The 13,875-nt window shown below is 47.3% G+C and overlaps 1 protein-coding gene across 1 annotated transcript in view; it reads left to right on the top strand.

Annotated features, from left to right (window-relative positions):
* The window catches only part of Myo15a (myosin XVA), a 53,719-nt gene extending 46,240 nt beyond the window's left edge, over positions 1 to 7,479 (top strand). Inside the window, exons 62-65 of the mRNA XM_005067673.4 lie at positions 49 to 182; positions 745 to 878; positions 2,714 to 2,854; positions 6,161 to 7,479. Of these exons, the coding sequence (XP_005067730.1) occupies positions 49 to 182; positions 745 to 878; positions 2,714 to 2,854; positions 6,161 to 6,262 (511 nt within the window). The 3' untranslated portion in view covers positions 6,263 to 7,479. The remainder of the gene's footprint in view (positions 1 to 48; positions 183 to 744; positions 879 to 2,713; positions 2,855 to 6,160) is intronic.
* The last annotated feature ends 6,396 nt before the right edge of the window (positions 7,480 to 13,875 follow it).

Consider the following 13,875-nt stretch of genomic DNA (forward strand, 5'->3'; position numbering starts at 1 on the left):
GCAGATCGCAGTGGGTGGGATCAGAAGTCCTGTGCCCTCTGTACACAGGCGTGAAGTCCAAGAGTACGTGCCAGCCCAGCTCTACCGCACCGCGGCCAGTGACACCTGGCTCAACCTGGTTAGCCAACACCGGCAGCAGACTCAGGCCCTCAGCCCTCACCAGGCCCGTGCTCAGTTCCTCGGTGAGAGCTGGAAGGAGAGCTGGAGACCTCAGGGGAAGCTGAACTGAGGGTGGCCAGAGGGAGGTTGGAGATACTATTTTCTTTTTTAAATTCATTTATTTTTATTTTAGCAGTGTTTTGTCTGTATGTATGTCTGTGTGAGGGTGTTGGGTCCTGGAGTTACAGACAGTTGTAAGCTGGCATGTGGGTCCTGGGCACTGAACCCAGGTCCTCTGAAAGAGCAGTTAGTACTCTAAACCACTGAGACATCTCTCCAGCTCCAAGGAGATACTATTTTCTTTTCACAAAAGCAGTTTGTGGTGGCAGCTGAGTTGTCTACCTACTTGGAAAGACTTATTACCACTTTTCCTAAAAGTATCACTTGGGTTGAAATGATGGTGGGCAGAGAGCTAAGGGGAAGGAAGTAGGAGGTGTAATACAGGAAGAGGCCAGGAGGGGGAGGAAGAGAGGTCTGAGCAGACTGGAGCACAGAGCAGCTTCTACAGGCGGCTGGCAGCTCAAGGTGGTGGCTGTCCCATTGTCCTGGCCCAGGTGTCCTGATGACAGGTTCTCCACACCACAGGCCTCCTCAGTGCCTTTCCCTTGTTCGGCTCCTCCTTCTTCTTCATCCAGAGCTGCAGCAACATCACCGTACCAGCCCCCTGTATCCTCGCCGTCAACCATAATGGCCTCAACTTCCTCAGCACCAAGACCCATGTGAGTGGCCTCTTCCAGGCCCTGCCCACCTGTCTCTTCTGTCCTTTGCCAGACCCCCACCTACTCTTAGGGACAAAGATTGTCAGCTTCACATTCACCTCCTTCATGGTCTGCAGCCAGTCCCTGCCTCTTCAGAACCTTCATTTGGAAAGTTGGGAATAATAGAATTCCGGCCCCACAGGGCTTTGTGAAGGGGCCGTGTAGGAAAACACCCCAAGAACATGTGAGTAGTGTGTCAGGCTGTCCGAGATGCACACCACAGGCTGGGAGCCCTATTCAATTCAAGGCTATTTTCTCATGTTTCCAGAGGCTGAAATTCCAAGATTTTTACAGCTTGGAAGCTTCAGTTTCTCCTTGGCTTGTAGACAGTAACCTCTTTGTTTATTTTTTTTTTTCAAGATTGTTTTTTCTGTGTAGCCTTGGCTGTCCTGGAACTCCCTCTGTAGACCAGGCTGGCCTCAAACTCACAGGAATCCTCCTGCCTCTGCCTCCTGAGTGCTGAGATTAAAGGTGTGCACTACCACCACCTGGCCAACTTTCCTCTTCTTATAAGGACACTAGCTGGAATGGAGCCTTATCTAGTAGCCTCATTTTAACTAATTTGCCTCTTTTTGGAGCCAGGGGTCAGGGAAGCTGTATAAACTTGTGGCCTAGGCTGACCTTAAATGATTCTCCTAACTCAATTTTCCAGCAGTGGGATTACAGACATACATCATATGCCTACCTTTTATCTCTCTACCTGTTATACTAAGGATGGAACCAGCCCCTCCCCCCCATACTAGGCAAACACTCTATCCCTGGTCCCTTAACCTCCTCTTTACAGGCCCTACCTCCAAATATAGTCAGGTTCCAGGAGACAAAGGCTTTCTACAGCATTAGGGACTTAGACTTGCCACCCTTTTCTTAGTTCCTGCTCTTAAAAACCAAACATGGGACCGATAGCCTCCGAAACAATACAGAGAAACCCTGTCTCGAAAAAACCAAAAAAAAAAAAAAAAAAAAAAACATGGGTTGTGAGTTTGGGGATAGGAGGTTTGCTTAGAGGTGAGTCCAGGAGACACTGGAATAAGTAAGTGGGGTGGATAAGGGGCAGGGGTGCAGTGGTTGGAGACCCTGGGAGACAACACAGAACACACCTGTTAAGGTGTGGTTTTTCACCTGGGGTAAGGAGCTGCCAGGACTCCTCACACTACATCCCCGTTGGTCAGTAATTGAAGGTGTCTCCTTTATGTGCTAACTGTCCATCATTCTACCTTTCTCTGCATGAGGACCAGAAATAAAGCTCTTTGATAAAAGGGTACAGGTGTTACCAGAAGCAGCTCTGCTACAAAGGTCGGAGTACACAAAGCTCTGCTATCCTTTGCATCTCAGGCATATGTAGAGTGAAGCCTTCCTGCCAGCCTGGTTCCAGAGCCACATCAGTCCCAAATGAACACACAGGAGGCTATATTAATTATGAAACTGTTGGCTGTTTGGTTTCTTACTGGCTATCTCTAACTTAAGTATTTACCCCATAATTGTTAATCTAAGTATTTCTTACTGGAAAAAGGGTCCAGACCTCTTATTCCTATGGCAACTACATCATGACTGACTCTTTCCCATAATCCTCCTTAACTCCTAGTCCCGCCTATCTTACTTCCCTATTGGCCAACAGTGCTTTATTGGCATATACATAGGACTTCCCCATCATCGCTCCAAGTCACAAAGTCAGTAAGTGTCTGAGGAACTAGAGCAGGGCCTTCTGCCTTTTGGTGTGACTTTCAGGAGAAGGTTTGGAGTGGTAGAGACGGTCCTCACCCCTCACACCTGTCTGGCTCCTCTGTCCTCATCACCAGGAGCTAATTGTGAAGATTCCCCTGAAGGAGATCCAGTCCACATGGACTCAGCAGCCCACAGCCAATTCTAGCTACCCTTACGTGGAGATCTCGCTGGGGGATGTGGCAGCCCCTCGTACCATGCAGCTCCAGTTGGACCAGGTAAGTCCCATCCTGCTAGCCAAACCCTGTCATAAGGCTCTGGTTCTCTCATTCTACGCACTGGGCTCTTCTCTGGCCTGGGCTATGCCCCAGCGAGCATACAGCCCAGTACAGGCAGCAGAGCTGTGGGTTGTCATGGAGGGTCTCCCAGGAAGCAATTTACCAGTGCACTGTGGGGGAGGTTCCAGACTGTTTGCAGAACAGTGAGGTATTTGGCAGGGTGCTAGGAAGATTCACCAGGAAAAGAGAGGCCTCAGAGCTTTTTGAATGTTGAAAGAATATTCTGGGAGATGGAGGTATAATTAGCTGCTAGAGTACTTGTCTAACATGAATGAGGCCATAGATTTGATCCCTAGTACTGCACAAAAACTGGGCATGCTGATACATGGTAATAAGCAACCTCAGAAGGTAGACAGGGGGGTCCTGAGTTCAAGGTCATCCTTAGCTGCAAAGGTCAATCTGGGTTAGAGACCCTGCCGAGAAAAGAAGGAGGAGGAAGAGGAGGAAGAGGAGGAAGAGGAGGAAGAGAAGGAAGAAGGATGAGGAGAAGGAAAAGAGAGGAGAAGGAGAAGAAGAAATAATAATAATCAGACGCTTTTTAAGGTCACTAGGGAGCAATAGAAGGTTGGTGAGTGGACATTTTGGCACAGGAGGTCTGAGGAGGTTGACTCGGGATGAGACATGGCAACTAGGTTGTGGGGGCACCAGCCTGGAAGCAAGGTAAGTAAGTTCCTTTGTGACATCTAGTCTAGGATAATCTTACGGTCCTTCATATCAGGACAGAAGCAGAGATAGGCTTGAGGCAGAGAGAAGGACAGGATTTGGGATGGCCTCGTTTTTGCCCTTTCTAGTCAGCCACCTCCTCTGTGAGAGTGGGCCTCCCATTGTACCAGGAAGAACCCTAGGGAACCTGTGGTGCAGGTTCCTGGATGGACTTCTGCCACAACCCTTTGCCCTGTCTCCCCATTCTCCTTCCTCTGGCAACCATGATTTCTTTCCCTGCAACCTCTCTGCCCCCAGGGCTTGCAAAATGATCTTGCAATGGCGATGTCCTGGTTAGGGATACTATTGCTGTGATAAAACACCATGACCAAAAGCAAGGTGGGGAAGAAAGGGTTTCCACATTGTAGTCCATCACTGAAGGAAGTCAGGAAAGGAACTCAAACAGGGCAGGAACCTGGAGGCAGGAGCTGATACAGACAGAAACCATGGAGGGATGCTGCTTATTGGATTGTTCTCCATGACTTGTTCAACCTGCTTTCTATAGAACTCAGGACCAGCAGCCTAGGGATGGTACCACCTACAATGGGTTGGACCCTCCCCCATCAATTACTGATAAGAAAATGCCCTACAGCTGGATCTTAGGGAGGCATTTTCTCCATTGAGCTTCCCTACTTTCATATAACTCTAACTTGTGTTGGGCTGAAGAGATGGCTCAGCAATTAAGAGCACTGCCTGCTCTTCCAAAAGTCCTGATTTCAATTCCTAACAACCACATGTTTGGTTCACAATTATCTGTAATGAGATCTGGTGCCCTCTTCTTGTCAACTCTGCCTCTGTGGTCTTAGCACACCTTGCATATCTGCCTCTGTGGTCTTAGCACACCTTGCATATCTGCCTCTGTGGTCTTAGCACACCTCACCTTGCATATCTGCCTCTGTGGTCTTAGCACACCTTGCATATCACCTATGCATTTGTTTGCCTGCTGCTTGTCTCCCCTCCAGAACATCAGCTCCATGAATACAGGGCCTTATCCATCTTATTTGCGCCATGTCAACAGCATAGTGCCTGGCACATAGTAGATGCCGGTGTGTACTTGTTGGGTTGATAAGTATGTGAATGGGTAGGTGGGTGAGTGAGTGAATGCGTAGATGGGAGAGTGAGTTCAAAGGTGCACAGATGGGTGGATGAAATTTTTTTGGCTTCTCCAGTTCCTTGCTGTCCCCTCCCATGAAGAGCTACTGCCTCTGTCCTGTATGCGTAGAGGGACACCGTCTTCTACTCACTCCTTCACTCAGTACACAGCCATTGAGCATCTCTGTATATCATGCTTTAACAAATGTGACTGAATCTCCTGCTCTCATAGAACCCCAGTTTCAAATCTGTTGTTGTTGTTTTGTTTGAGACAAGGTTTCTCTGTGTAACATCTCAAGCTGTCCTGGAACTTGATTGGTAAACCAAGCTGGCTTTAAACTCAGAGACCCACCTGTCTGTCTCAGGTGCTGGGATTAAAGGCATGTGCCACCACTACCCCGCTCCAATTTCAGATCTGTAAAATATCTCCCTATATAACCATGATCCGTACTGGGAAGGGTGCACAGGAGACTTGATCCGTGTAAGAGGCAACTGGGAATGGCTCCCAGGAAGAGGGGGTTTCTGAGTGCATTGGCATTGCAGGCTCTGACAGGTTGTGCAAGGGGGTTATGGAGCATCCCTGCTGCCTTTGAGCCTGTTTCCATAACTGCTAAACTGAGCGTCAGCATAGCAGCCTATGAATAGTCAAAAGATTGACTGGGAGGGGGCAGTGGTGGTACACACCTTTAATCCCAGTATTCAGGAGACAGAGGCAGGTGGATCTCTGTGAGTTCAAGGCCAGCTTGGTCTACAGAGCGAGTTCCAAAACAGCTAAGGCTGTTACACAGAGAAACACTGTCTAACACCCCCCCAAATAAAAGAAAGAAAAGGAAAAAAACAAAACAACAAAAACCTTTGGCCAGGTATGGTGGCATGTCCATTAATCCCAGAACTGGTAGATGAAGGCAGGTAAATCTTTATGAGTTTTCACAGCTAGCCAAACCTACACAGTAAGACCTATTTCAAAAAAAAATCTTGCTGGACATGGTGACACCACATGCCTATAATCTCTGTAATCACAACCCTGAGGAGGCAGAAGCAAGAGAATCTCTGTGAGTCAAAGCCAGTCTTGGCCTGGTCTATATAATGAGTTCCAAGCTAGTCAAGGCTACACATTGAAACTCTGTCTCAAAACAACAACAAAATCTCATCTAAGCCCTCACGAATCTGCTAGGCTGGGGCTGGTAAACTGAAACCCTTCAGAGTAAACTGAAATCCTTCAGAGTCTCAGAGAAGCATCGTAACTGAGCTTACATAACATAGCACATAGGCAGCTAAGCTGATGTCCAATGCACTGTCCCCTGCTTTGCTGTCCCTTCTGGCACGCCAGTTCTTTCAGAGGGAATTGGGGACAAGGATCCTTACCTGGGTCATGTGACCTCTGCTCTTCTCCCAACCATATTTCTGTTTGGGGGATGGAAGTTAAGAAACTATTCTGTATCCCTCCTGCAGGGTCTGGAGCTGTGTCGTGTGGTGGCTGTGCACATGGAGACCATGCTCAGTGCCCGGGAGGAGCGGCTTACACTGCCCCCCAGCGAGATCACCCTGCTCTGACATGGCCTATCTTCTTGATACTTCCTGTCAGATTTGCTCTGTGGTCCAAGGGTAGTTGCTGGGCCTGTCTGGACCAGTGACCCCAGACAAAGGCCAGAACCTTGGAGAGCAAAGGAGATGGAGAAAACTCAGGAACCCATGGAAACCTGTCTGGAGCTGGGATGGAATCACAGATGCAACCAAGGGTTAGTTAGCAGAAATGACTTTTAAAGGCTGGCCTGTTGTGCAGTAAGGAAGAAAGTAGGACCACAGGACCTCCAGAAGGTGACAGGCCCTGCCTCAACTACTGCCCTTGTCAGGGAAGCCCCACACCAGTAGTCTAGATGTATTAGGACCTGCCTTTGGTTTCTTTGGGACTTGATACTCAGATCTGCTCCAGCTTCATACCCCAGCCTTCCATGTATCCTTGTCAGGTACCCTTAACCTGGACCTGTGACTTGGTCATTTCTTTGCAAATAAGATGTATTCCTGGCAGCCGTGTCCTCCATGGAACTACTGAGTGGCTGGAGAGCAAGCCTGAGAGAGGAGGGAGAGGCACAGATGTGCCACACTCACTGCTATGAGCAGCATTTCCCGCAGACACATCTGCCTTCCACGCCTCTAAGGACCCTTGACCTCCACTCTGCAGTTTTTTGGTACCTCTAATCCCAGCTTCCATCATATGGACCACTCAAGGCACAAGAGTGAGGCAGTACGGAAGTCCCATCGGTGGGGTAGAGGCTAGGAAGGCTGAGAAAAAGTCTCTCAGAGGCTGGTACATTATGGTTGGTTTTGAAGAATAAGTAGTTTGTTAAGAATAGATGAAAGAAGAGAGTTAGACATTCTAGAAGAAACCGTACTTTCCTGCTGGATTTGCAGATGGAGGGTCTAGCCTAAAATGATGGCTGATGTAGAGACGGCCCTTCAAAACTACTTGCCATATAAATGAAAGGAATGCTAGGTATGATGCTATATACCTGTGATCTCAGCACTCCAGAGGCTGAGTCAGAAGGATTACTTCGAGTTCAAGGCCAACCAAGGCTACATAGCAAGACCCTGTCTGGCTGCTCTTCCAGAGGACCTGGGTTCAATTCCCAGCACCTACATGACAGCTCACAACCATCTGTAACTTCAGTTCCACAAGGTCTGTTGTCTATGGCACACATGTGATGTACAGACATGCGTACAGACAAAATACTCACACACATAAAAAATAAAATTTAAGAGTAAATAAATGGGCCGGGCGTTGGTGGCGCATGCCTTTAATCCCAGCACTTGGGAGGCAGAGGCAGGCGGATCTCTGTGAATTTGAGGCCAGCCTGGCTCAAAACAATACAGAGAAACCCTGTCTCAAAAAAAAAAAAGTAAATAAATGAATGAATGTGGATGGTAAGTGCTGGTGATGGGGGACTGGTAGAAAACACAGAGGCTTGGGAACTGGGCTTAGCCTGGCAACAGCAGCCATGACACCAGAGGAAGGGCCTGAGACTCAGCTGTTCAGTACCTTGCCAGGCCCTTGGAAATACTATATTAGATAACTACGGACCAGAACAGCCCCAGGAGTGGGACCAGCCAAGTGATAAGAACAGGTCCCAGCTCCTGGGGCCTAAGATGATGTCACTAGCAACAGGTGACCCTGGAATTAGAAAAGCTTTTGAGGGTGACTTGGACCCAGCTTCTTAGGAACTCACAGGATTTCATCCCAAGGGCTAGGCAGAAGTTTCCAGTAATAGTAAATCCTGGAGAGAAGGAGCAAGGAGACCTGAGAAGAGGCTCAGAGTCTGTAAAACTCCAGCATGGCCTGGTGTGGGGATGATAAGGGGAGGGAGATTCTGGATGTCTGAGCAGAAGGACTCTGGGGCTTGATGAGTCAGGATGTTGGTGAGGGTCAAAGGAAGAATTTGGATGTATTTATCTCAAGGCTCTCACTTCATGCTACTGCCTGAGGCTGACTTTCTCTAGAAAGAGGCATTAAGGGGAAGGAAGTACTCAAGGCATAGCCACATTAGCACTACCATAATAAGGGCTGTGACTCTGCTTGGCTCACTTGGGGTTCCTTAGCCCTGGTGCTTAGCTGTATTAGTTAATTCTCTTGTTACTGTGGAAAAATGCCTGACAAAAGCAACTTAAGGAAGGGTTATTTTATTCATAGTTTCAGGGTGCAGTCAGTCATGACAGAGGAGTCACGGCCGGGGAGAGCTCTAGGTGCCTGGTACCATTTTATTCACAATTGGGGAAACAGGAAGATGAATGCCAGTCATGGAAAGCTTGGCCAGAGGAACATGAGGTGCTGGGCAATTAGGATGTACACAGAAGATTTGCTCAAATATGCTTGGTTTAGTCACACAACCATTCCTTACAATGCGTGCTATTATAAAGATTATGGTCATCTCATGTAAACAGACATCTCGCCAAACAGGGAACATGGGCAGGAAATGCTTCAGCTTTCTTCTAGGGCAGTAGTTCTCAACTTTCCTAATGCTTCCACCCTTTAATACAGTTTTTCATGTTGTAGTGACCAAAAGTTATTTTCGTTGCTACTTCATAACTATAATGTTGCTACTGTTAGGAATTGTAATGTAAATACGTGTTTTCCAATGGTCTTAGGTGACCCTGGTGATTCAAACCCCAAAGGGGTCACACCCCACAGGTTGAGAACTACTGGTCTAGGGCATCCTCTCCAGTGAGGATGCTGAGGAAGCAAGCTTGACCTGCATCTACTGTGAGACTCTTCAGCTGTGGCAGAGTGGGAGGATGGCATTGTTGGAAGTTCCAGAAGGCCCTTGAGAGCACTGGCTAGCTCTGACAGGTGAGCATGTATGAACCAATGTTATTAGTTACTGATGCCAGAGGTACACTGTGGCCAGTTTCAAAGTCCCCTTGCCAATGGGAATCATTGAAGAGACCTGAGGCAGCAATGCAATTCTGAGGGTCACCTTGAAAGCTCACACTGAGATAAATATGAAGACTCACTAGGAGTATACCGGTGGCTTCACATAGTGGCACATGCCTTTAATCCCAGCAATCAAGAGGCAGAGGCAGACAGATCTCTGTGAGTTAGAGGCCAGTCTGGTCTACACAGTGAGTTCCAGAACAGTCAGGAATGAATATATAGTGAGACCCTGTCTCAAAAAGAAAGGAAGGAAGAAAGAAAGACATCCAGATTTGAACTGGGATGCTCTACCAATATACTATAGTGGGCTTTTGTTTGTGTTCTTGGTGTTCACAGTTTAGGGCTGGTTCATTAACACATCAGTGTCATCTTGGGGTTGGTTCAGTAACACATCTTTCAAGCATTACATTATTCCAAATCACACAAAACAATTGTACACAAAATGGTTTCACTTATGTTCCTAACACTGGTGCTTAGCTTACTTCCTCCTTTTTCTTTAGTCTAGCACTCTAGCCTTCAGGAATGGCACTTTTCACATTCAAGGTGGGTCTTCCAACCTCAATTAACCTAATTTAGATAACTCTCATTGTACTTGGATGTTTGCCTTCTAGGTGATCTTAGATCTATAGAGTTGACGATATCAACCATCATGTGGGCTCAGTGTGGATCTGAAACAGCAAAATGGAACCCTAGTGAGGAGGCTGAGACCTTCTCTCCTCAAAACTTTATGAGGTACAGGGAATGGTCTGCTGGCTCTGAGGCTGGGGGAGGAGGGGATATCAGGGCAAGAGCAAAAGTGAAGCTACACTTGGTCTCCAGGGAGGGCTAGTGATGGAAAACATGGAGCGTGGTACCCATGTTGGGCTGCTAATGGGTGAAGCTGTATGAACATACCCTTTCCAGCTCCTGTACTGGGGATCGTGGCATGTGGGGGCTGTACAGGCAGACAGTGTTGCTCCTGTAGGCAACACCATGGCAGCTTCAGGTGGCTAGCAGGTGGGCAGGATCAGGTGTAGTCTGCTGGTTGTAGCATGACATCAAGAGAGGCTTATAGCCAAAGGAAAAAAAACCTTGGTAGCTTTAAATACTACCTGGCTTTTGAACAACCTGAATAAATAACTCAGTAGCTTTTTTGTTTTGTTTTACGAGACAGAGTTTCTCTGTATTGTATTGGAGGCTGTCGGTCCAGCCTGGCCTCGAACTCACAGAGATCCGCCTGCCTCTGCCTCCCGAGTGCCGGGATTAAAGGTGTGCACCACCACCGCCCGGCTACTCAGTAGCTTTTATAATAATAATAATAATAATTTGTTTTAATCCAAACTTTGTATGCTGCCTTTTGCTAGTTATAGAATACCTTACAGATGACCCTGAGACAGGAGAGTACTTACAAAGCTTTTTTAAAACACTAACAAGTCTTTTAAAGAAAATTTACAAAAATGAAAAAAAAAAACGAAAGAGGCCCCTTCAAGATGTAGCTAAGCACTTTTTAAAAAAGGTACTGGGAGCCTAGCGTTGGTGGTGCTCACCTTTAATCCCAGCACTCGGGAGGCAGAAGCAGGTGGATCTCTGTGAGTCTAAGACCAGCCTGGTCTACAGAGTGAGTTCCAGGACAGGCTCCAAAGCTACACAGAGAAACCCTGTCTCAAAAAACCAAGAGAGAGAGAGACAGAGAGACAGAGAGAAACAGAGACAGAGAGAGAATAGATATAACTGGGAATTGGGACCTCCTGGGTGTTTGAACCCACAATGATAGCAAGGATGTGGTCCAATTATGTCAGCTCATCTTAAAAATATAAAAGGCTATGATCAGACTGTTTTTCAGGCTAACATTACAAAAATATTCCTTGGTAATCCCACCTGACCTGAGCTTTAGTGTATGTGTGTCTGTGTCTGTCTTTCCTTCATGCCCTCAACACACCTAGCTAGGGTTCTAGGACACAGGTTGATCTGGTGAGGCCCAGGACAGAGGAAGCTCCAGCCTAATGTGGGACAATAGAGGAGAGATAACTTGGCAGCATGGAAGATTACAGTAAGAAATTCATGGAAGCTTGGTGCTCAGGCAAGCGCAGCAGTGCACATCATAATTCAGGACATGGAAATAACCCAAACGACCTCTTTGCTGTTTCTCCTCCCCGTGGAACAAGTGACTGGGCTTGCCCTAATTTCAGGCTGACATACACCTCTAGCTCTCTCATGCTCAGGACTCGGCAGCCTCTTAAGGGAATGGCCTCTGGGTGGTTGAAGGCCCACACTGAAGAGGCAGAGGGGTCTGTGTTCAAATCCATTTGCTTACTGACTGGTTGCTTGCCCTCTGAGTTTTGCTTGGGACAACTATATTCTAAGTGTTCATCAATATTTCTATTATATGATATTTATGGGTGTTAGGGATAGACATGTTGTTGTTGTTTTGTGTGTGTGTGTGTGTGTGTGTGTGTGTGCGCGCGCGCGCGCGTGCGCGCACATATGATAACAGGTGTATGTGTATGTAGAGGCCCGAGGTCAATGTCAAGCGTTTTCCTTGATTACTCTCCATGTCAATGTTGTGAGACAGGGTCTCATTGAACAGGGAGTTCACCAATTCAATTAGGCTATCTGGCCAATGAACTCCAGGGATCTGGCTGTCTCCATAACCTCCCATCAACACTCCACTGCCTCATTGCTGGGGTTACATAGCTGTTGGGGATTTGAACTTGTCTTCATGTTTTACATGGCAGGCAGTTTACACTGAGCATCTCTCCTGCGCTACATTGTTTTAAAAGGTAGTTTTAGGCCGGGCGTTGGTGGCGCACGCCTTTAATCCCAGCACTTGGGAGGCAGAAGCAGGCGGATCTCTGTGAGTTTGAGGCCAGCCTGGTCTACAAGAGCTAGTTCCAGGACAGCCTCCAAAGCCACAGAGAAACCCTGTCTCGAAAAACCAAAAAAAAAAAAAAAGGTAGTTTTAGGAGCTTGGGGGAGGGTTCAATTGGTAAACCTGACTTCAATCCCCAGAATCAAAGTTTAGAAAAGAAGTGCACAATTGTAAACCTGCAGCTGGGAAGGCAAAGACAGAATAGCCTAGTCTACCAGAAAGACCAGCCTGGTCTACTTAGCAAGTTCCAAACCAGCTGAAGACCCTGTTTCAAAATACGGTGTGCAGCAAGCACTGTAGTAATAACATCCAAGGTTGACATTGAATATGCATACCCACAATGTACCTACACACCATGTACTTTACACAATGTACACAATGTACCTACACACCATGTACTTCACACACATGAACACAATGTACCTACACACCATGTACTTCACACACATGAACACAATGTACCTACACACCATGTACTTCACACAATGTACACAATGTACCTACACACCATGTACTTCACACACATGAACACAATGTACCTACACACCATGTACTTCACACACATGAACACAATGTACCTACACACCATGTACTTCACACACATGAACACAATGTACCTACACACCATGTACTTCACACACATGAACACAATGTACCTACACACCATGTACTTCACACACATGAACACAATGTACCTACACACCATGTACTTCACACACATGAACACAATGTACCTACACACCATGTACTTCACACAATGTACACACACAATGTACCTACACACCATGTACTTCACACAATGTACACAATGTACCTACACACCATGTACTTCACACATGAACACAATGTACCTACACACCATGTACTTCACACACATGAACACACATACAAAAAGGTAAGTTTAGGAGGCAAAGGCAGGAGGGTCTGTTCAAAGGCATCCTCAGATTTTATATATACATATACATATATATGTATTAGATGTATGTATATGCATGTATATGCCTTGTCTCAAAAAAACAAAAAAAAATCATTTGTACGATGTGCCAATCCTCCTGCAACTCATTTGGTCCTTAAAATCCTCCAATGAGGCTGATATAACTGTAAAAGTGCTGGCTGCTGGAGAGTTGACAGTATTGGACTTGTGAGTGTGCCCCCCCCCAGAGCACAGTCCAGGAGGAAACACACTCCAGTTACCTGGGACTGGAGAGGCCCCTATAGAAAAGTTACTTTTCCCTTCTTTTTCTGAGGCAGAGTCTCACTAAGAAGCCCTGGCTGGCCTTGAACTCTAAGAGAACTGTCCCTGCACCACCAACCCTGCTGGGTTTAAATGTGCACTACCACAGCCATGGAGGGTCACTCTGAGAGTAGCTGTTAGGTAAAGAGCTCCCACCACGCAGCTGTAAACCGCACATCACAGGCTCAGAGAACTGGGCTTCTAAAGAGCTCTGGACCTCTGGCTAAACTGCCTCGTGCTCAGGAGAGGCACACCAGGTGTTCACACAGTACAAATCAGGCAGGGTTCTGCCAGAGCCCAGGTCAGCTGGCCTGGCCCGATAGTCCACCTCCTTACCACCTGCGGGTGTCCTTCCCCCTCACTTCATCACCTGGGTCCATGGGGTGGCACCAGGAATCTCCAGTGCGCTTGTCCCGTTTCCCTTCATCTGCCTGTTGCTCGGGAGAGAGGGTGGCCTGGATCCCCAGCGTCCTGGAAAGTTACCACACAGTCCCCACTTTCCCATAGACTGCTGCCACCCTCCGTTTTCAGATTAGGAAACTGAGGTTCAGATCCTCTATCAGCAATCCTGCTGCTGCTCCATTTCATCCTCACAACCACTTTTTGAGGTGAGTACTGGTTCCTGGTGTTACACACAAGAATCTGGGATGGTTTCAAGA

The sequence above is a fragment of the Mesocricetus auratus genome, unplaced genomic scaffold (genome assembly GCF_017639785.1).
Source record: "Mesocricetus auratus isolate SY011 unplaced genomic scaffold, BCM_Maur_2.0 Super-Scaffold_100007, whole genome shotgun sequence".
Lineage (NCBI taxonomy): Eukaryota > Metazoa > Chordata > Mammalia > Rodentia > Cricetidae > Mesocricetus > Mesocricetus auratus.